Below are 24269 nucleotides of genomic sequence, written 5' to 3' on the forward strand. Positions count from 1 at the left end.
TTTAAAATGAGATATCCATTTAGTAGCCCGGACTGCCAAAGCCCATACATCAGGATGCGGGCTAAGGAAATTTAGCCAAGTTTACGGGGATATGTCACATAGACCCTTACTGAAAGCCTATAAGGCAATGATACCCCCACAAGTGCAGTATGGAGCCGAAGTTCTATATTTGAGCGGGAAGAATAATTGGGACATTGAGGAGGGGAAATGTGTAAAACCGTTGATGTCACTACCCGGCTCCTCCATGATTCAGGCAATCCGCTTGGAATTAGGCGTGATCTCATGGAACATACAGGTACAAGTGGCCCTTTTAAGATTTTGGAAAAGATTGGGATCCGAGGAAGTCACAAAAGTGTCACAATGGTGTAAAGAGGAGATCTTGCACAGTGAATTAAATTGGGCCAGCAGGATCAGAATGAAATTGTGTGCACTGTGTAAAAACTTAAATGTAAAATTTGATCAGGCGACACTGTCGGTTGAAGCCTCCAATGTGGAGCTTAGAACAGCAGGAAGAGAAATATCCAGGCAAAATGATATGATATATTTGAAAAAGAAAGTGTCAGTCCATTATATGATAAATAGCTGGGAGAATGATACATGGTATCCCTATTTGGATACACTACCTAATACTGGATTAAGAGCTGAGGTGCTCCGATGGAGAATAGGGATTAACTGTTGGGTTTCTCTGAGAAACAGAAAAGCAGAATTGGTACAACCGGATGGTAAATGTCGCTGTGGATTAGGTACCAAGTGTGATAATCTACATATCTTACTAGACTGTCAAAAATGGGTGTCACAGCGGAAACTGTTTTTGCGACCCTTGTTTTTAAAATATGGTATAACTGAGCGCCTCTTAGCAATTAACCTACTTACCAAATCTTGATATAGCAATCGCCATGGTAAAATATATGAAGGCGGTAAAAAGGACTCTGTTGGATCCAAATATAGTTGGATAGAAATTGGCATGAAGTAATAGTAGGTTACGCTCTAGAAAATTGTGTCTAGGGCGGAACGCTATCCCTAAGTTAAAGCTTCATTGTATTGCTGATTACAATATGGAGTGTAGTGCTATATGAAAATTTGTCTCTTTTAAAGTATTTGCAGAATTTTTTATACATGTTTTTAAACTATTTATTGTAATATGTATTCTGTTTAGAGACCAATGGTCTAATAAACATACTGTTACTACTATTGAAGCAGGGACTACAGATTATGATTCACACTTGTTATCCTTGCGACTCTCAATAATTATCCCAGTTGATAGTCCGCTGTTGTTAAAGTCCTTATGGACAACCTTGGGAAAAGAAGCACGTGCTTACAATAGGTCATCAGTCCCTTGCATCTCTGGAACTTCCACGTTGAAGTTAAGGGTTGGATACCAAAATGTTAAATCGTTTGGCCCATGGTGAAGACAGTCTCCAGAATTGGGGTTGGTAGACCTTCAGGCAAATCTAGTACTGCAACTCAAAACTGAACCCTCTTTGTTGTAACAAGTTAGAATTTTCTTTTATGAATGGGCAAGTCCTTGGAGTGCAGTGTTGCAAACAAGACATGTTTGTCAGGCCAGCCTTTTTAACAGTCCTTTCAACAATTATCTAAAGAGGGAGAAATGTGAAGTTCTTGAAGGTGAGGTGGACCACCACCACTAAAATACTTAACACTTGGGGAGCAGAGTTTAACTCGAAGGGAAGGTTTTAGCACTGCTAGATGGTAAATTGGAAGTGCTAAAACGATTGTTCCCTGTTTGGAATATAAAAGTAAGTGCCTTGGAGCTCAACCAAGACCACTGAGTCACCATTCTGTATACCCTCTAACCGTTGATCCATAGTCAAAATGTGGAAAGAATCGTTATGATGAACTTGTTCATTCTGTAAGAATAATGGATGCGTGCTCCAGTATGAAAAGTGGATTGTAGGAAAGTAGGATCTTTCTGGCCTAGTTGCCCACACTTTTTGTCTGGTGTCAGTGTGTTTTGACTGTAGTACACTGGGATACTGCTAATCAGACCCCAGTGTCTGTGCTCTCTTGTCAATTTATTGCTAAGTACTTTGTACACCCCATAATTGGTATACTGGTGTACCCCTGTTAGTCTCTAGTATATGGTACTAAGGTATCTAGGGCATTGATACACCAGGGGCCTCCTATGCGCTGCAGCACATATTGAGCCACCCATGGGAGCCCATGCAAACTGTGTCTGCAGGTCTCCCATTGCAGCCTGGGTGAAATAGTGCATGCACCTTTCACTTCAGATATAAGGTTTTCCTTTGATTCCGGTCACTGCTCTTAAAACCTTTAAGTCACCCCTAAAGTAGGCATTACACCTCACAGCATGGTTCTAAGTGTGAGGGTATCCCTCCTCGAGCAGAGACACCCCTCCAAACCCCAGAGTCAATTCTCTGGCTCTGTAAGTGCGGAGAAGCCATTTTAAGGTATGTAGTTGACACAGTCAAAGTTGAGATGTCCAGTTACATAGTGACTTCCCCAAACCCGGTCATGTTTGGTATCAAACATTTTGGAATCATGCCACTACACCGATTCCGGTGCTAGTTGCATGATCCCATGTACTTGGGGGCTCCTTAGAGAACCCCCCCCATATCTACCTGTGTAGCTTCACAAGGTCTGCGTGCAAGCCAAAGCTACTTCTGACCCCAGGCACAGTTCTGCCCCCCTGCTGCTGAGCTTAACTCTGGCACGGGAAGTCGGAACAACGGATTTCCTGTAGAGGATAGGTGTGAGCACCTCTCCTTTAGAAGTAGATGTCTTAGGCAAGGGTTGGGGTTCTTCCAAGCGCTTCCAGACTGCTTTGAAGGGCACATTGTGTGCCCTCTTTGCATAAACTAGTTAGCTCCAGTCCAGGAGCCCTAGGCTCCGGCTGTGGTGTGGAACTACACCAAGGACAGGGGTGTGACCACCCCTTATGCTGCTCATCCCCTGGTAGGTGCCTAAAGCTCTGCTAGGTTGAATGTGCCTTCTTGAGTCTTGGATGTGCAGAGACTTCTGGGAGCGTCTGACTGGTCCGTCTACTTGAGTAGCATCCCTGATTTCCCCCCCAATCCTCCCCCCCCCCCCTCCCCAATTCCCACCCCAAACCAGGGTTACTCAATGGCTCCCCTGAGGGTGGGTCCTTAGATGCATACAGACTTTGTCTTCAATAACCAACTAGCTTCATGTGAAGATTTATCTAAAGACTCTTCTGCTGTTGGACACTGAACTCTGCTACTGCACTGAGCCATGCACCAAGACAAAATTGCCGTCTGTAGTAAACTCCTACTGCAACTTCATCTCCGTGCTCCTCCAAGTGCTGCAGCCTCTATGGTTGTGCATCTCCTGAGTCGCTAAGGACTCTGCATGTATCAAGATAGCAAGAAGTGCTCTCTGCCTTGGAGTGCAAGAGTCACTCCCCTGCATCCGCAGACACATCGACGACTGATCCTGCTGTCCCGTGGACACCTCAATGCTCTACACCATAGGTGGTGGTGTGGTGGTTCTCCCAAGGCTTGACCGGTCTTCTCTGCAACTTGGTAGACTGCAATCCATCTCCAGCCTACCAGAACTGCATCCTGTGCACCACGTCTGTTTGCTGTTGCCAAGGCTTGTTGTCTCCCTGACCTTGGGCCTCAAAGATCTAAGAAGCCCCAGCCTCAAGCATCACACAGCTCCAAGAGTGATGTCCCCAATGCATCTCCTGGGACGTGGTCCTCAATCTTTTGTGTGTGCTAAGGCCTCTCTGCGACTCCCTGTGCCTGCTGCCAGAGGGTCTTCCTGGGGTCTTCATCAGTTCCTGCTGGCTCTACTGTTTGCCCGGGGTCAGCCCAGACTTCTCCCTGCTGGGTGAGTCCCTCAGACCTTGCTGGTCTACAACTAAGCATTTCATCGTGCAATACTTTTGTTGTATTTGCCATGGCTTGTTGGTGGTTCTGCCGCCACTGCCCTTCCTTCATCTCGTTAGCCGACGTGGGACAGCTCGTGGACGTCGCCTGGGCTCCACAGATGCAGCTCCAAGACCTACAAAAAAGTACCCCCTACCAGGGCTGGCATTTTGCTCCTCCTTGACACCTCCGGTTGGTTAGGACTCCGTCCCATCTTTTTGCAGGTTCTCCTCGTCCAGAATCCACCTCTATGTTCCATCGACACTCTAGAGCAGCTGGACATCCGAGGTTCTAAATTGACATTAACTGGCAGTTCCAACACCACTTCGCACCTATGCACCCAAGCTCCCTGTTGTAGGTATCCTGGTTCTTTTGGTATCCACGGGAGGAGGTGTCCTCCAACCTCCCTGGTTCCAGCGGGTTTCCTCTGGGTCCTCTGTGAAGGGTGCTGAAACGGTAAAACTTCAACCGCAAATTCCCCACATTATCCTATGGACACTGACCCGGGCTGTCACCTCTTTACACGGGCGCCTAGCAACTCTTACCTGTGGTAGTTCCATGCTCCCCTTTGTCCCTAGTTCCTTGGGTTAGTCTTGGTTTGGTACTCACCTCGCATTCAATTTACTTGTCATATGGTTTGACCCCACTACATAGAGGCCTATGTGTTTTATGTGCTTTACTTAACTGTTTTGAAGTATATTTTATTGTGTATTGAATTCTCTAGGTAGGAAATATAACAAAGTATTTTTAATGTTGGTGTATAATAAATACAAGATATTTTTCGAACACTGGTGTGGTTCTTTCTTGTGTGTAAGCGCCACTCATAATGTACCCGCTTCACACCATGCTGAATAAGCCTTAGCTGCTCTCCACAGCTACACCTTGAGAGCTTTGGCTATCAGGGACCACTTCCACTATCACCAACAGTTGCCTGGACTCCATGCACGATGCTTCACCAATAGGTGTACTCCATATACTGAGCAGTCCTCCTACATTGGTGGTGCAGCGGTTGGGTTAAAGACTTGCATTGCTTTACCACTTTGCCGTCAGTGAGGTTTCCACAAGAAACCACTACTAACTTGGGACTACACTATACACTTCGTTTTTTGGCCAGCAGGGGGAGTAAAGCTTTATTCAAACAGTATTGTTAGATTTCGAGTTAGTGAAGCCTTTACCTGCTGAAGTCCAAAGTTGTGGATTGAGCCTGTCTGTCTCCTAGGAGATTCTGAACAGGAGAAGCAGCTTCCCAGACCCCACTCCCAGGCCAGCAGACCATTGGCTATTCAGCTACCAGGCAAGTCTGAGCCCTCCTCTCACACCCGCCCAGGCCCCTGAAGGCCTTGCTGGGTGCACCCCAAATCATTCTCCTCCATCTTGTGAGTTGCAGCCCACATGTGCCCCAGATTGCAGAGAGCAGAGTCCAGGAAGTGGTAAAAGTCAGACTAGTGCTGTCTCTTCCCAAGACAAAAAGTTGTTCAAAAACGATTTTCACTTTCTGTGTTTACTGTCTATGCCTGTGGTTGTTACAGTTAAAAATTGTAGTTTTAGCCTGTCTGTAATTGTAATATTTTGTCACCTGTGTTGTGTTTTAAATGTGTGGTTTTCCCTGCCCATGATTGCCTTCATTTAGTAGTGTGTTGAATTGTGGGATTTGCAGTCCAACCTCTGTAGTTTGTCCCTCTCATTCCTTGGTGACAAATCTGTTTTCCCTCCAAATTTCTCCTTTGCTCTGTGCTTAGACCTGTGTGCTCAAACAATGCACCACCAGCCACCATTTTATGTTCACAAGCCAGTGAGGCCAGACTCCCATTCCCCCCAACAGGGATTTTCTACATCAGAAGGTGCTTCTGTGAGCTGTTTAAACTGTATTTACTGGGGCCTGTGCACTTCGTTTTTTGTCCAGCAGGGGGAGTAAAGCTTTATTCAAACAGTATTGTTAGATTTCGAGTTAGTGAAGCCTTTACCTGCTGAAGTCCAAAGTTGTGGATTGAGCCTGTCTGTCTCCTAGTGGTAGGGATAAGGCCTTTATTGGACGTAGAGATCAGGGTTTTTGAACTGATTGGGTGCTTGGACTAGGGTTAAGATTGGCTGCAAGGTCCTGGTCTCCTATTGGTTCTAGATGTTAGGGCTAGTGTTGTGATAGGATAGTGTTAGGGCTAGGGTTCCCATTGGCTGAAGGGGTCACCTGATTACTAGGGCTACAAAAAAGGCCAGGCTTAGGGCGTCGAGGCTAAGGGTGGAGAGGACAAGGGTAGTTGCCTGTTTAGGCTTGTTAACGTCGGAGAGGACAATGGTAGTTGCCTGTTTGGGCCTGTTCGAGACTGGTCGGGACTAGGGCCAGAAATGCTGCCCTTTTTCTCATTTAACAATTCCCAGCCCACACCATCCACAACCACAAACAGAGCAACACACTCACACCAAATATACACCACGCACAACACTACGCACAGATTAATGTACCAGCATGCACCACCAACCCAACCAAACCACATCTACACTCCCTACTATCCCAACTACCACACATATCCACCATCACCCACAAACAGTACACAACTCTATCCTATACCACTAACCAATACACTCATTACTAACACAACACAATCAACACCATAAATAACTACATCCCACTCACACACTCTCCCTGCTGTAATTACACCTAACAGTCCACCTTTTATCACTAACAAATATATAATGATCCTTCCATCAGTTGACTTAAAAAAATAAAAAATCCTTCACTCTTTTATCCCTCCACTATCCTTTTTCTATCAAAATTAACAGACTAACATGTTCACTTCTCAAATTCCATATTCCATATTCAACTATACTAATATACTGCCCAAATAACTGAATAACATATCTACTACTCAAATTGTTTCATATTTATACTATTCTAATTTTCAACACTAATCCTTTATGGGTTCCGGAGTGGCGTGCTACTCACCAAAAAAGCGCTTCAACACCCATCAGGAGTAACAAGTGCTATATGAATGCAAATCTTTCTTCCCCTTTTATCCATCCGCTATCCTTCTCACTCCAAGTAACAGCCTAATATCCACCACTGAAATTACCTCATATTTCACTATATTAATTCACCACTAATCCTGTATAGGCTCCCTGAATAGCATGCGTCAACAAGCGAGCGATAAATAAATACAAACCTTTGTCCTACTGTATCCTTCTGCTATCATTCCAAATCCTAATAACTGACTAACCTATCCACCACTTAAAATGTACTTGCATGTTTCACTATACTAATTCAACACTAATCCTCTGTGGGTCCCAGAGTAGCGTGTACCCGCCGAAAAAGCGCTTCGACGCCTCGTCAGGGGTAGTAAGTGCTATATAAATGCAATTACAATACAATGCAATACAATAGAACACATAAGTAGCACAAATACAAAAAACAAAAAATGGTTTGGTCTCTCCAGGGGGGAGACCAAACCATTTACTAATAAAGTGTAATGCGAACACTGACCTAAGTCAAGACTGGACTCAGAAGACCTAGAAGAGCTGGGGACCCAAGGAACCACCCAGGGTAAGTACCCAGGAACCCCATGGAGACGTCTGCAGAGTGAGAACGCGGCCATGTGTTCAATACAAGAAAATCGCGGTTGCCGTTTTCAAGAAGAAGGACCTTTCCCAGAAGATCCTGAAGAAACCCAGCAGAAGATGGAAGGTTGGAGAGTCACCCCACCCGTGGATACCCCGGGAACCAGGATACCTACACCAGGGAAGCCGGGTGCATAGCTGCGAAGTGATGTCGGAAACTGGCGTAGACCACTATAAAGAACTTCAGTAAAGATGCTGCTGGCGAAGGTGAAAGAGTCCAGTGGAACCAAAGGGTGGATTCAGGAAGATAAGTACCTGGAAGCAGAGGGGACCGAGTCCATGCCTCTCGAGAGTGAACAGGAGGCACAGAAGATGAATGCCCACAGATGTCAGAAGATGCAGGGGATTTGCCAGTGACCATGGCACTGTAGCTGTGCGGACCAGGCAACGCTGCGGAAGATCCGAAGCCGTTAATGAGCTGTCCCACGTTGGATGTCAAGAGCCAGGGGGTCGGTGTCAGGCGGGAGCACCAACAAGCCTTGGCAGCTGCAACAAACGTGCCAGACGAAAAAAGTGCAGTGTCAGGACCAACAAAGTCCAAGGGACTCACCACGAACAGTTAAGTCAGAGTAGTGCCCGAGGAAGAGGGGAGCCCACTGGAGCCAAAGAAGACCTTCAAGAGGACACACAGGCCGGAGGCACAGGAGTCGCAAGAGTACCTCAAGCAGCTCACCAGTTATGCAGGCCCACGGTGCAGAGGATGCAGTGAGGATAGAGATCTTCGTAGCAATAGATGCTGGAGGCTGGAGCTTCTTGGAACATGAAGATCTCTTGTGAAGTTAACAAGCCTTGGCAACAGCAAGTCGACATGGTGCACAGGGGTACTGCTCCAGTGGTTCCAATGAGGGATACGGGCTTCAAACTTGCTGTGAAGACAGTGCAGGCCTCGAGGGAGTTGCAGAACCACCAGCTGTGTTGCTAAACCTTTCAGAGTCCATGGGAGCTAGGGAATAGCAGACAGGTCAGCTATGTTGCTGTGCCTGCAGATGCAGGGGAGTGATTCCTTCAAGGAGATTCCTTTGGGTGTCTGGGATGTCCACAGGCCTGGAGAAAAACCTGTATGGATCACAGGCACAGATGCCGCAGAAGACTGGCACGACGAGAAGACCAGGATCAGCACAAGTCTTACCGGTGTAGTCTCAGTTCCCAAAGCGAAGTCCAACGAAGTTTAAAGTACCCAGATGGTTGAATATGAAGTGGTTTTGGATCTGAATCTTGTCCCATGACAAGTCTAAAGACCTACCCACAGGTAAGCCCTTAAGTACCCTAAGGAAAGGGTTGGGACGATTCAGGGGTACCTCCCACAGGAGGGACTGGACGGGGGGGATACTCCCATGTCCTTTGTTCATTTTCGTGCCAGAGCGGGAACTGATGGCTCCCTGAACTGGTTGCAGCTAGATATGGTAGGAGGGCACCAAATGTGCCCTTCATACAGTCTAGTGGCACTGGCAAGTGCCACCACCCTGGCCCAATACACTAAGTACTGTCAGGGAGGTGGTCACAAACTTCCTGTGACAGGAAACCTATTGTCCTACCTTCCCCTGCTTGGCTCAGGAGAGCAGAAACATGTCAGCCTTAGCTTGCTGTCAGACTCTGGCAAACTGGTACTGGGAGCGCAGAGGGCTTCCCAGACGAGCCCCACAGTGCATGGTATCATACCTCCAACACCGCGGTTCCAACGAGTTTTATACCAAACATGCCAAGGTTTGTTACAGCCAGTTTAGAGTTAGCGATCTCGTAATGACGCATGGCCACTCTATGTATCATAATTGCTGATGCACTTACAACGCCTAGAGAATGGACTCTGGGAATTGTAGGGGTGTCCTACTCATGCAGGGGCTCCCTCACACTACTAACCGAGCACCCTGCCTTCAGGATTGAAGGGCCTACCTTAGGGGAGACTTATAGGCTTTAAGTGTAGTGACCTTAGATATAAGAAAACCTATATCTCTTGTAAGTGGTGCTAGCACCAAATTACACAGGCTACAATGGAAAGCCTGTAGTTTGATTTGATTGGTCTCCCATGGGTGGCATAATACATGCTTAAGCCCATGGGGTCCCCAGGTGTACCTAAGACCTAGGTAACTTAATACCATATACTAGGGAATTGCAAGAGTACACCAGTAGCCAATCTGGGGGGGTACCCAAGTACTCACCATGGTCCGATTTGGGGAGGAAGCAAAGAGATTGGGGTCCTGATTAGCAGGATCCCAGTCAGACTATTCAGAAAAAACACGACATCAGCAAACAAGCATTGGCATAGCCAATAGGTCTTGCCTTTGGGACCTTATAAGTGTTTAACCATGCAAAAGTTAATGTTGTTGCACCAAGGGTATTGTGTTGCATAACTAAATACTTATAAGGTCCCAAAAGCGAGACCTGTTGGCTATGCCAATGCTTGTTAGCATAAACATCAACCATAGTATATGTAGAACACTAATAGCATAATTCTGCACTGACAAAACATTTTTAAGCAAGTTGTTGCTATGTTTCATTATTGTGAATACATGAAAATGCATATTTTGGAATAAAACCTTTTAATAATAAAGGCTCCTAATACAGTTTGGTGTTTTGTGGCGCTGCATACTCTTAATATGGACTCATGAAACACTCAAAAATACACATTGCTCATGCCCCCATAGCTGCACCTCTCACCAGGGCCCAGGCCAGCGGCGACCTTTGTTTATGCGATTGCCCTGGCACCGGAGGTCGTGGTGCTGAACTTTGTGCAGGCTGAGGCAGTATTTCTGTTTTTTGGTCTTTTTTTTTGCAGTTTTATATAGCGCAAACTCGGCCCAAGGCCTTTGGGACGCTTTACGTGTGCATCGGTTACATTCCACAAGATATGTTTTTAGGCACATGGAGATTAAGTTATTTGCCCAGAATTACAAGATGCTGAGCTGGCGCCGGGACTAGAACTTTATTTACCCATACTGACTTTGTCAGCTCTGGCCATGACGCAACATCATTACCTGCTACATCTGTCTCTCCTACAGCGCTCCGCTGCTTACAAACGTGTTACTTCCCCATATAAATGTCCCAAATAAAATTAAATAAAATGAGACGGTTTCCAAATTGGTGCAAAGGTGATAAATCTTACACATTCGGAGAGCTGTGACGTTACCACCTCAGCTGTTGACTTTGAAACTTTGGGATCAGGCTTGAGTGGGCAAATCCTTTAATCTACCAAGTCTTAAAAAAAATGAATTTGAGTATCTGACCTTGTGTAAAGCACTCCAATGCCCCTGGGAGGAGATCGCCCTATATAAAACTGTAAATAAGAACCGGTGGTGAACGACTGACTACGACAATCCAACGATCTGGGAAAGAACAGTCTTCTCTACACATCATAGACACGTGCGGACCACTGCCAATGAGAAATTCAGAATTCTGTGTAGCTCACAAGGTTTGGCTGAGGTCTGGCCATTTCTCCAATCCTATGTTACCTTCTATAGTACAAGTTCCACTTGCAGAGTGTGCATCCAGATTTGCAGCCTAGATTAGATCTTTACTGTCTTGCACCACGGACAATACAACCATCAAAAATATCAATAACGGATAGTGTTCTGATGTTGGGGATGGGTCGTGGGAGACGCGGGCGGAGCACAACCGTATACCAGTGGTGCATGGACTGGGACTTATAGTACTTCTAGAAGAGCTAACAGTCGACGTATGTAGGTTTGTGGAAGTCTTAAAAGCGCGGACAGTTCTGCACGACAAGACCTACGTAGGAAGTTTAGTGAGAACCAGAGCCTGCCATGAAAAGATTGAGAAGCCTGCTTGATCCGCCATATGAATGTGGTCTATATCGGACGCCGGAGAAGAGCCACGCAGTCGGCTGGAACAAGGCGTCTGTGCCTGAACCACGGCACTGGGCCACCGAGGAGTTGTTCGCCTATTTGAGCGCGCAGGGCTATCTGGAGTTACACGGGCTGTTCAGAGGTGAGCAGATTGAGTGGAGAGTGGGGGCAAATATCTGTTTTGATGGCGTCTTCAGAAAACAAGCAAATGGTGCGCCCGAAAGAAGTTCGGCCGCGACCGGGATTTGTGTGCGCGCGCAAAAGGTAAATTAAAAAAGACGGAGAGAGGCCCGTTAAAGACAGATGGCGGCTTTGAGTGTGCACGCTCGCATGACCCCAAGGGTTAGGCCAGCCAAAGTGTGGGGTTGCACTTTGAAAACTCACCTACTAAATGTCTCGCAGAGCAGCGCACGCGCTGGCTCAGCGAGACCTAAAAATGGGGGTAAACATGAAAGCAGATCCTACGATCCTACTTTCCTACACACATACACTGCACTAGTACCATGTCTACTGTTGCGGAATCTAGCCAGACTCGGGTGTCTGGGTTGAGTGCCCTTAGGTTCCAGGAACTTAGTGGCCTGTGTAAGACTAGAAAACTCAAGACCGGACGTAATCCTAATAGGGCTTATCTATTAGAGATATTCTGTCAAGATGACCTCCGGAATCCTGGGAGACACATAGATCAGGCAGATCGTAGTAGAGGGGATGACCCTACAGGGCAAGAGGTACTTAGTACTGCTGGCTCTATCTCTAGACATGGCCATGAGGAGTCAGAAGAGACTCCTATGGACCTGTAAAGGGAGGTACTGGTGGTACAGCGGGGGTCACAGTAGTAGGCCCATTTTCTCTCTTCCTGGGTTGGTACAGAGGATTTCTAAATGGAACAAGTCCTCCTCATCCTCACTCTCCTCAGCATCTCATGCTGGGTCCATTTCCTCTAACATAGAGGAGGAAGCTTTAGATGGAGGGTACAGCATGCTCACATTGGAGAAGGCAGCGCTCCGATTGATGAGGCAAGGACGCAGTTGGCTCTTGAGGTGGAGAGAGAGAGGATGAATTTGGGGTTAGATCTCCCCTGGTGGCAGAACTAGAGACTCAATTGTCGAGGAGGAACGCTTTGACACTAGGAATCTTAGCAAGATAGTCCCTCTTTACAAAACTGGGATGACCTCCACAAGTGGGTTACTGCACTGGAAAGGGCAAATGAAGTCCAAAAGGTCCCCAGAGGCAGTGGGCATCTAACCCGTGGCTTTCCTTTGTATACAAAGGCAGAGATACATTTTTGAGAGTTAGAGAAGAGGATGCAGACAACCACCAGATCTTGAAAGAGACACTCCTCATTGAAGGGTTAGGGCTTTACCTGTAAAGAATACAGAATTAAGTTCAGAGATACTCAGAAAGCACTTCACAAGACTGGGTTGAATTTACAGATTGTGCAGTTAAGGCTCTGAAAGGCTAATTACATGGTAGTAATGTATATGACTATGATGAGCTGTAGTATTCAATCATGAGAGAGCACATCCTTAATAACTGTGTGTCTGCAAAACTGTACCAATACCGGTGGACTCTGATCTGATCTCTCTGCAAGAATTGGGAAAGAAGGCAGACAAGTGGGTCTGCACCAGGATGAGCAGTAAGTCATAGTAAGGGGTGACCAGGAGAAAAAGAATAATTCCAAGTCCCAAGAGAAGGATAGGGAGAAACCTAAAGATAAAGACAAACAAAAAGTCTTCTTTATGCCTGCAAACAACTTCTGGGGGTGGGTCCAAATCCTCCTATTCCTCTAATAGTATTAATAGGAAGAAACAATCTTGGTGCTTTGCTTATAAAACTAAGGGACATAAGTCATCTGATGCTATATGTCCTAAGGAAGGCACCAATACTCCTACTACTTTCCCTAGTGCCCTAGCAGTAGAACTAGCAGCAGTGTTACCTCCAAGGGTGTAGCTGGGTTATCCTCTGGAACTGCAGTCAGCTCTGGCCTAGTCAGATAAGTCACTGAGGCTGTCCTGATATCAGAGGGTGACATTGACCTTGCCACTTTAACTGCCTGGCCTCCTAATAGGAGGAAATACAGGCCACAGCCCCTCATTAATGGTGTTGAAGCAGAAGCTTGCAGGGACCATAGTGGCTTAACAACTGGTGCCACCTGAGCAGATATTACTCCGGCACACTTACCAAGTAACCAGAGCTGATAATTTCACAAAGTGCCACCCCATGTCAGTGGTTAACCTTAGCTGGGGGTGGGGTTACAGGCCCTAAAAAGGCTGTGGTGTTCTCAAACATTCATGTGTCTAATGGGCATTGATTTGGAGACTTCAGTGTGGTCTGGAGTGGAGGTATGGACTGATGCAGTCATTCATGGTATCTCAGAAAGTGTTTTGTGGCAACTAGGGCACAGGTCAAGAAAGAGGGAAATCTTGAAGCAGTGGAACCTAAAATGACCCAGGCTGCTACCAAGAGGAGAGGTAGGAGGGTAAGAAAGTATACTCCCCCCCCCCCCCCCCCCCCCAGAGTTCAAGTGAGAATCAGTCACCTGAGGGAAATGATCTTGCCCCTTGTGAGGAAACTTCTCCAGGTGAGCTTAGGCCTGACACAGCAGAGCTCTGGGAGCAGGGTGGCCTTCCAGGACAGGATCTGAGTCTGGAATAGAAATCCTGCCTCTCTCTTGAGAGCCTCAAACAGCAAGCTGCTTCAGAGGATGTCAGTGGGACCCATAAGGTCTACTGGGAAGATGGACTCCTTTCTTCTGAGGCTAGGGACCCCATGCCTGGTGCTCCGAAATTTAGGGAATTCCTATTAACCCTAGCACATGACATACCCCTTGCTGGACATTTTGGGCAAAGCAAAACTTGGAACAGGCTTGCCCCACATGTCTGAAGACACCAATAAGTTTTTATCACTCCGGTGTCACCTGCCAAGTTGGTTAGCACTACAAAGGGCCTCCTAATTCCACTTCCAATGGTTGGGGTTCCCTTTGAAAGGACAGGGATTGGCATAGTTGTTCCCCTAGACCAGAGGTCTTCAAACTTTTGGATGCCGAGCCCCCCCCCCCCCCTGTCAACATTTTGAGGCGTAAGGACCCCGTCCTGACAAAACTTTCTAAACCTGTAGGCAGGGCTACTAGAATTATGAGGCAGGTGAGGCCAAATTACGCGACCAGCTTGACTACATTGTGTGGGAAGAAAATGTAAGTGATGTTATGTGTATTTTGGGATAGCATTGCTTCGTTATTTTGACATTTTTTTACACACAGTAACACTGAGGAAAGATTTCACCCCATCAGTACCTGTTTATAACCAAAATACAGCAATTAACATCAGAAAGATTTCTAGTCAACCTTTGAGAAGGGCCTTCTACTCCGCAGGAATATGTGCTGCCACATTCGAAGCTCACCTGGCCCTGGCCAGGAGAAGCCGGGGTCCCTTAATAACCTGGCGGTTTTGTGCAGAGTTAAGCAGTTTACCCATGCAGCTTTCCTCTCACCCCCTCCCTTCCATCCCTCTCTCCTCTCCTAACCCCGGATCCCTCTCACTTTGCAGGCCATTTTCTTTCACCCCTTTTTACAACTTCTGAACTCTCCCCATTCAACCTCTCACTTCACCTTTAATCACCTCTTGCCATTCTCTCTTTTCACTGCTCTCATCTCTAACAGTCTCTCGCATTTATCTCATGGCCTCTCTGGTCTCGTCGCGTCCCGTGGCCCTCAGCACTTCTCATTCACCTCGTCTCTCCATTCAAATTTTTGTCTATTTGTATCTTACACCTCTCCAGTCCCCCCATTCAACTTTCACATCTCCCCTTTGTTCTAACAGAAGCCCTCACCTTTGGCTCACACTTACTTCTTGAGTGTCCACACTTCTGTTCGGCAATTCGCATTTCTCCTCATCCCTGACCTCTTCAATCGAATTCTCTCACTCCCTTGCTGTCCTCTCTCATCCTCTCATCTCTCCTCACCAAGCATACAGGTCAGACCCGTATGCTCCTCTTGGCCTGTTCCACTCTGCTTATTGTTCCCTAATTCAAGAAGGCATGAGTTGTCTGTCTCGCTGTTTTGGTGCAGGGTGTGCAGTTATGGAACTTACACCCTCCTTTGCTTCGCTCCACCAAGAATCTATTATCCTTTAGGAAGATATAAAAAACCTTTCTCTATGCTCTGTAGGTTACCCCATTTGTCTGGTTCTCCTTCTCCTTCTGTGTTTCTCATTTGTCTACAGGCAGCAGATGGCTATTAGCCCCAGGACATCTTTTGGTAACAGTAGCGCACTAAAAATGTAAAAAATAATATAGCCAAAAGCAGGGGAGTCACTAGACCAGAAATTCAGAGAGGATTAACACTCCCAGCCAGGGCTGGTCCTAACACTGGTCGCACGCGGTGCAACAGTCTTTTTTGGTGCCCCACCCCCGTTTCCTCCTTCTCCATGAATTCCTTCACTGCCACTCACCAACAATGCACCTCATCTCTCTATAGCACCTTTCTGACAAACATTTCATTTTTTTATAGCGCTACTCATAGTTTACTCGCACTCAGTTCTGTGATCTGCATAGTACACGTTCTTTGTAGCAGTCAGATTAACCGTCTGCACACTGTGTAGATGACAAGAGTGCCCATGTGAGTGCACGGTGAGCAATGCAACAGTGCAAGAGTAGGGTAAGAGGAGTGTGCAGGGTGAGTGAGGAAGCGTATGAATTTATGAATTTGGGTGCGACCGCAAGTTCAGAATGAACGTATGATTACTGATGGGCTTGTTTGAGTAAGTTGCATATTGAGCAGTGAGTGGGACAGGTGAGTGAAGTGTCACATGAGTGCAGGATGAGTAGTGTACTCGTGTGACTGCAGGGTGAGGTATAGGGTAAACAGCGCAAGTGCATTGTGAGTGCAGAGTGATCACTGTGAGTGCAGGGTGAGTGGGTGAATGGTGTGAGTGCATGGTGATCAGTGTGAGTGCAGGGTGAGCGTGAAAGTGAAGGGCGAGAATGAGAAGTGAGTTGTCTGAATGCAGGGCGCATTCCAGACACTTGAAGTAACTCATCATGTTACTGACGACGGCGTAGGGTTTAAGATCTAAGTTAAACTATTGCGGCATTAATCGGGGTTCGAGGGTGGAGGAAATAAATAATGTGCTTATCCTGCAGCAAACTTACAGTCCTATGGTTAGGGTTGCCAGCAGATTATTTTGATGGGCCAGTCGGTACAAAAATTAGCAGTCGCCTAAAGCTGTATTTTCAGCATTCATCTGTGCATACTTCGAACAGCAATATACATAGAAAGCACTTTTAATTGTGTTCCAGGGCTGCCTCAATGCTCCATGACTGATGAAGAGAAAAAAGAAAGAAAAGTCACATAAGGGATGCATACATACTTTTGTATTCAAAAGTCTATTTAGTGTCAAGAGGAGGTCTTTCAGGCTCTTTAAACAAAACAGGCAGGCATTTTTCTTTTGGCAACCCTACTTTATATTCCTTTTCATTAAATGCATTCTCACAGTACAACAGTAATTGTAAAATACAAATGTAAGGAGCAGGCAGAGTGGGGGCCCAGGGGGTCCTGGAACCAGGAAAAAACTAAGCCTCTGTAACAAGTTTACAAAGACATGTAAATGGTCTTTAAAGACCTGTGAAAAACTCAGCGTGCATGAGATGACTACAGACCATGCCCAGCCGAGCCACAGCAGCTCGAGTTTATTTATTTTATTTAGGTTTCTTGTAGAGCGCTAACAATCATCCCAAAGGGATATCACGGCGCTAAGTTTGTTAGAGAACGGGTGCAGTGGGCATCATTGCTTGATTTAGTCGAAGTGGGGGAAAAGGAGAGTTTTTAGTTTTTTCCTAAATGCCAGGTGGCATTCTGTGAGTCGGAGGGCCACAGGCAGTTCGTTCCACTTCTTTGCTGCGGCGTGGGAAAAGGCTCGTTCGCCCATCCTGGCTCTTTTTACCCGGGGGATGCTAGCTAGCGCCGAAAGTTGTGAGCGGAGGTTTCTAGTGGGAGTGTAGAAGTGAATCCTTTTTCTCAGAATGAGCGGTCCTGAGTTTCACTGCAGCAGCAGCCGGGCTGAAACACACGATGAGGGAGGAGGGAGGCTGAAGCCCTTGGGCCTCGGCAGGAGTGTGACTGTGAAGGCGTGACCCCTTGGCATCACTCCACGGCCCCCCTTGGGGTCGCGCCGCACAGTTTGAAGACCTGTGCCCTAGACCCTCCAGCATTCTCTGGAAACAGTTATATGCTGGTGGATCATGGCACCAGATACCCAGATGCTATTCCCCTCAGGGCCACTACAGCTCCTGCAGTGGCCAAAGCCCTCTTGGTAATCTTTTCCACAGTGGGTTTTCCTAAGGTGGTGGTGGTTGACCGAGTGCAAACTTCTTGTTAGGCAACCTGAAAGCAATCTGGAAAGAGTGTGCAGTAAATTATATATTTACCACAACTTGCCATCCAGTGCAATGGGTTAGATCATGGGACTATCTGACAAGCTCGGTAGGGGATATAACCTTGCCTTCTTTTTACCTTCAGAGAGGTTCCAAAGAAGGGAGTGGGTTTCAGTCCATTCGAGCTTCTAATTAGACATCTAGTTAGAGGTCCACCTTGTCTAGTGAAAAACGGCTGGTCGGAGCCTTTAAAACCTCCCAAGCAAGACATTGTAGACCATGTACTAGGCCTGCGTTCACATATGGCTGAGTATATGAAGAATGCCAGTAAAAACCTAGAGGCTAGCCAAGAACTTTAGAAGTTATGGCATGACCAAAAGATTGTTCTGACTGTTTACCAGCCAGGGCAGAAGGTGTGGGTATTGGAGTCTGTGGCACCAAGAGCACTCCAATACAAGTGGAGGCCCCCCCCATACAGTTTTGGAGAAGAAAGTGGAGGTCATCTACATGGTGGACATAGGCAGTCTCAGAAGCCCCATAGGGTGCTTCATGTGAACCGCCTGAAGCCTTACTTTGACAGAGATAACATGAGCTTGCTCATGGCAACTGATGAGGGACAGGAGGAAGAGAGTGACCTTCTCCCCGATTTCCTCTCGCACAACCCTGTTAATGGTTCAGTGGATGGGAGTAGTCTTGGCAGACAGCCTCACTGAGCAACAACACACTGATTGTAGAGAGGTTCTCAGTCGGTTCCCAGAACTCTTTTCTCTGACACCCAGTCAAACTGCCTGGTATGCCCATCAGGTGGACACAGAGTAAAATCTACAGGCAACCTGACCATGTTAGAGATTGTGTCAGGACAGTGGTCCAGAAAATGCTACAGTTAGGGATCATTGAGCCTTCAGACAGCCCTTGGGCAATTCCAGTAGTCTTTGTGCCCAAATCTCATTCCCAGGGCGGAAAGAGAGGGGTGAGGTTTTGTGTAGACTACAGAGGCCTCAATGCAGTCACCAAGACTGATGCCCATCCTATCCCCAGGGCAGATGAACTTAGATACAGTGGCTTCTACCAGGTATCTCAGCACCTTTGACCTGGCTGAAGGCTATTGGCAGACCAGGCTCACAGATTTTGCCAAACCCAAAACTGAATTTTCAACCAATGGTGGGTACTACCAGTTCACAGTAAATCCCTTTGGTTTAAAAAATGCACAGGCCACAATCCAGGGGTTGGTGAATCAAGTTCTGACACGTCTGTAAGACTTTAGTGCAACATTTCTAGATGATATTGCTGTCTTTAGCTCCACCTGGCAGAATCACCTGGTCCACCTCAGGAGTGTACTTGAGGCCCTGCAGAAGGCAGGCCTCACGATCAAGGGCAGCAAGTGCCAGAGAAGGCAAAGCAAAGTTGTATACTCGGGCCACCTGGTAGGTGGAGGCCAAGTTCAATATTTGGAGAACAAAATCCAAACCATTGTGGATTGGGTTCCTCCCATTACCCAGTGTCAGATCAGAGCTTTTCTGTGCCTGACTGGGTATTACAGAACATTTGTTAAGGTGTATGGTTCCATTGTGACACCCTCAATGATTTCACCTCTAAGGAGATGCCTAAGAAGATGAATTGGACGGTTGGCTGTCAAGAGGCATTTGTTTCCCTGAAGGCAATGTACTTGGCTCCCATTCAGCAAACTCCTGACTACTTCAAACAATGTATTGTTCAAACCGAGGTCTCTGAGATAGGAAAAGGAACAGTGTTATCACAACTCAGTGAAGTGGGGTGGGATCAATCTGTAGCTTTTATCAAACGGGGCTTGCATTGTGCTCCTGCTCCTCCTGGACGTTATCCTATGGACACTGTCGTCGGGTATCACCTCTGCACACGGGTGTGTAGTAACTCTTAGTTACATGCCTGTGGTGGTTCAGTGCTCCTGCTGGTCCCTAGTTCCTCGAGTGTTCGCCTTGGTTTGGTATTTGCATCACATGCCATTTACTTAGTATATGGTTTGGCTCCCCCCTCATACGGGCCCATGTGTTTTATGTGCCTTACTTACCTGTTTTGAAGTATGTTTTATTGTGTATTAATATCTCCGTGTAGGAGATCTACCAGAGTAGTTTTAGTTTTGGTGTATAATAAATACAAGGTATGTTTCTAACACTGTTGTGGTTTTTTTCTTGTGTGTAAGCTCCATGGACTGACTGTGTGGTGATGTACCCGCTTTACACCCTCCTAAATAAGCCCTAGCCTCTCTTCAACAGCTACCCCTTGAGAGCTTTGGTTATCAGGGATCACTTCTACTATCACTAAGGGTTTCCTGGACCTAGTGCATGGTGCCTCCCAATAGGTGTACACCATATACTGAGCCAGCCTCCTACATGGAGCTTCTTGCATTTACTTAGGAACATTTCTTAACCTTTTTAAACATTTTATATTTTTTCAAAAAACGAATCTCAACTCCACATACATACACAGTTAAAAGTTTAGTCAACACAATTACAAAGCACAGGTGCTATGCATTTCAAGGAGCACCTTGTTGAAATATTAAATATATAATTAAAGTATTTTAATATTTTTACAAGACTCTTATCAATATGTGGAATTCTATCATTCTTTACTTGAAGTGATTGAGAGACACACGGATGTAAACACACAGAAGGAGGAACGAAAGAGAAAAAAACTGGCACAGGCCAATATTCATGGATATTCTTTTAAGGTGTAAGTATCCTATATATAATTTAAACAAGCATTGGCAAAGCCAATAGGTTTTGCCTACACAAGAGCTATTGGCTTTGCCAGTGTCTTTTAGCCATGTCGTACAGCAGCCCAGAGTGGAGTAGAGTGGTCTGGTGTGAAGTGGCATGGAGTGGCATAGAGCAGAATGGATTGGACTGGCGTAGAGAAGAGTGGTGTAGAGTGGAGTGGCAAATAGTGAAGCAGAGTAGAGTGGCATGGAATGGGGTAGTTGTGAGTGAGGTAGTGGCATTGTGTTGAGTGAGTTACAGTGGCGCCGTGTGGCATAATGTGGAGTTCTGTGCAGTGGCGTTGAGTGCAGTGGTGCAGAGTAGAGTTCTGTATTGTGCACTAGCGGAGAGTGCAGTGACGTAAAGTGCAGTAGCATAGAGTAATGTTGTGCAGAGAGGATTGGCATAGAGTGGCATGATATGGGATAGTTGTGAGTGAGGTAGTGGCATTGTGTTGAGTGAGTTACAGTGGCACCTTGTGGCATAATGTGGAGTTCCGTGCAGTGGCGTTGAGTGCAGTGGTGCAGAGTAGAGTTCTGTATTGTGCACTAGCAGAGAGTGCAGTGACGTAAAGTGCAGTAGCATAGAGTAATGTTGTGCAGAGAGGATTGGCATAGAGTGTAGTGGAGGTGCATTGAGTGGAGAGGGCTGGCGTAGAGTGGATTAGACTAGAGTGCAATTGACTGGAGTAGAATAGAGAGGTGTGGAATGGGGTAGAGTGGAGCACAGTGCAGTGGTGTGGAGTGCTATGATCTAGAGTGACGCAAAGTAGAGTGAAGTGGTGCAGAGTAGAGTGCAGTGTCATAAAGTGCAGTGTAGAGTGGAGTTGAAAAGAGTGGTGTGGCGTAGAGTACAGAGTGGGGATGGGAGGGAAAAGAAGCAACATGGAAGGAATACAGGTGTGAACGAATAGAATCTACATGAATGGAGATATCGGATACAAACTGAAAATCCCAGGTGCTCATATGAAGTGCTTAATCGCAAAGAAAACACTAGCTCCAAAACAAGAACAGTAAGGGACACAAGTACTTGGTTCATGCTCGAGGGGAGGGCCAAACACAAGAAGGGGGCCTGATGCCCTAATGTTGTGACAAACAGTCCAGAAGGAAATAAGAGCGACATTGAAGCTAAAAATGGTAAGCTATGGGCAGGCTGTATGTAAAAAGTCTTGCAGAAACAGTGCATGCGCTGTCTAGGTGAAACCTTATTATATGCTATATGATTGTTGCTCATCTTTTACAAATGTATATAATAGCTTGTCAAGTAATATATAAGAAAACAGGCCAGTCAACTTTATGGGGCCTTAATGATTTCCAATAGCCTTCAAATGATAATTTTTGAAATCATGACAGTTTTCCATTAACATTTTTTCTGTGTGGTTCAAAATGTCATCAAAGCTTTATCTAAATATTTGATTCGAAATTGATTCGAAATTGTCCAGAACGGACCCAGAAAAAAATCTTAATATTACTCTTGTGCGTGAATTTAAAGTGACCACTTAATTAACGAGTTTGTGAGTCCAGTGACATCATGCCTTCTCAGCCTCGTTAATATTGAAGACTAGAACATATCTTTCTTTCCTTTAAAAAAATGTTTTACATCTTTTTATTAAACTGATGCTCAGTACACTCCAAACATGATTGCCAATGACAATATTGCTTTTTCTGACATAGAGGTATGCCTAACAGCAATTACACACGTTTGTAAACAGTTCATTAATGAATGGGTGTGAATGAAAGCTCTTGTGGCCCTAAACGACGCCAAGTGATGTGTAATTCCCATACCACCCCCCCCCCCCCCACCCCCTTTCCGATCAAGAGCTGTAATCTTACCCACGTGAGTCTGTATGTGCCCACTTGCCACATTTTCTTGTGTTGTGTTTCTTGGGGCACCCTCTACCCTGGTATATCACTCGATTTGCTTGTTGACATCAATCTAAATCTTTGTCCCTGTTGCAGATAGCGAGGGGTCCACCCCACACCAAGATCTGGCAACATTTCGCTTCGCCACCCTTGCTGCTAATATTAGCCAAGTCCTGGTGTGACTAGGCCATTTTTATTACGTTCAAGATAAAAAAATTAATCTTTCTAAAATGTTTGGTACTGTAAGTTTTCTATTTATGGTTCAAACATGTACTAATTGAAACCTTCACATTCCACTCCACAGACAAATGGTGCATTGCAACCTTTCTTCCATAACCATGATTCAGTTAAATAAAAAGGCATACAATTATTATATCACTAAAAAAGGGCATGAATCTCCGCCCTCTGTTGTAATATGGAAGAAGGGCCTTGACTTCTGCATAGGTATAGAGATCCCTGTTTTTACGGCGAGAGGTGCCCTCAGAAACACTATGAAATATGAATGAGGTGGGTGGACAACCGGGGATTGGACCTGGAACCTCCCCCTTCTGTTTCTGCTGTCTAGGAGGTATTGAGATGACTGTGTTGTGTTGTGATATAGATGTAGACTATAACTGCTTTTACACTGAATGGTTCAGACCTACATGCCCTAGACCTATGGGCGCTTTCTGTGATACTTGCATGGTACTATTGTTTAATGTAAAGAGTTATTTGCAAATATATGTTTATTATATGAACGCAGATATGATATTACTGAAAATGTTGAGATCAACATCGCTGTCATTTACTGTATACTGCTGGTGCTCCTTGCAACACCAAATCTGTCCTCAACAATAAAATTAAATTGTGAAACAGAAAAAAAACAGGCCCAATAACAATGTGTGGTTAGAATTTTAAAGTTTTACAATCTCGTATGGTAGCTCATATGTAAAGAGCTATAGAATTTTGATCGTTATTTCGGACAGCCATGATAATGGTAAAGAGAGCTTTTTATACCTCATTTTATGGAACATCAGTGGGCTATGTTATTCATAGTGTGTTCCGAAACACGCCATTTGAAAGGCATATAGTGATCAGTTGGATGATTTTCATGTTCAGTTTGTAAAGTTGAAGCCACCAGCAAAAACCCATTCCTACCTGCACATGAAAAAGTTCCCCAGCTTTCCTCACACAAGATTCCAGTGAACATTCATGGTTCAGGAAAGTGAGATGAAAAAAGAATTGATTAATTCTGAAATTGTGATGCGATTGTTGGGACAGTTAAGGATTTGACTGTCGCATGCAATACGAGGATCCTCAAAAAGTGTGTTGACCTAGAAGACTCTATCAGGTCAGTCTAGGCTGACTCTTGTTTCATCTGTTCCTGTTCTGATTTTACTCTAGGTACACACAACTGATTTCCCTGGGAATTACCATGGATACGATGACAGCTGGAACCAGGCGAAGTTTGAAAAGGTAAGGAGCTTTTGTTTGGTTTGGTTTACTGCTGTGCTGGACAGGCGTAGTTCATATTGGCAATGGTGGTTCTTCGATTGATAGGTACACATTTTCAGGTTCTGTTTTGTTACTCATAAATTTACAGCTTTCACATAAGATACGTTTGGTTGTTGTATTTCCCTTTCAGTTTTGTGGAACTATTTAGGGATGGTGGTAGGGGGTTGGATTTGTGCACATTGATGACTGCCCAGTATTTATCTGTTACTAATTTACATTTTCTTTCACAGTGAGTTTGCAAATATGTAAGTTACGGGGCTTATCCTGTCCAGCTCTAGGTTTTTTAGACTTCCTTTCATACAAACCTGTGCTTCCTGTTTGCACAAAGATGTGTGAACCACTCCTTGGTGATCTGTATTGAGGTCTGTGATGGTAATGTTCAGTAGATACTTGGATCACAGAGTGTCCTGTGGAAAGAATATGCTGACCGCAACCTTGTCTCCGTGCCTTTACGTACTCGTACAACGATACCAGAGTTTAACAAAGTAAAAATGACTGCCAAGATACCATGCTGCAGGTGTGTTTCAGTTGTGG

General features: G+C 45.7%; 1 protein-coding gene across 2 annotated transcripts in view; it reads left to right on the plus strand.

Moving 5' to 3' along the window:
- POLR1C (RNA polymerase I and III subunit C) overlaps positions 1-24269 on the plus strand; it is a 143853-nt gene that overhangs the window by 37697 nt on the left and 81887 nt on the right. For both annotated transcript variants that reach the window (XM_086925996.1, XM_086925997.1), the window contains exon 2: positions 23625-23696. In XM_086925996.1, coding sequence (XP_086782122.1) covers positions 23625-23696 — 72 coding nt within the window. The remainder of the gene's footprint in view (positions 1-23624; positions 23697-24269) is intronic.

This window comes from Lissotriton vulgaris, chromosome 6, assembly GCF_964263255.1.
Source record: "Lissotriton vulgaris chromosome 6, aLisVul1.2, whole genome shotgun sequence".
Classification (NCBI taxonomy): Eukaryota; Metazoa; Chordata; class Amphibia; order Caudata; family Salamandridae; genus Lissotriton; species Lissotriton vulgaris.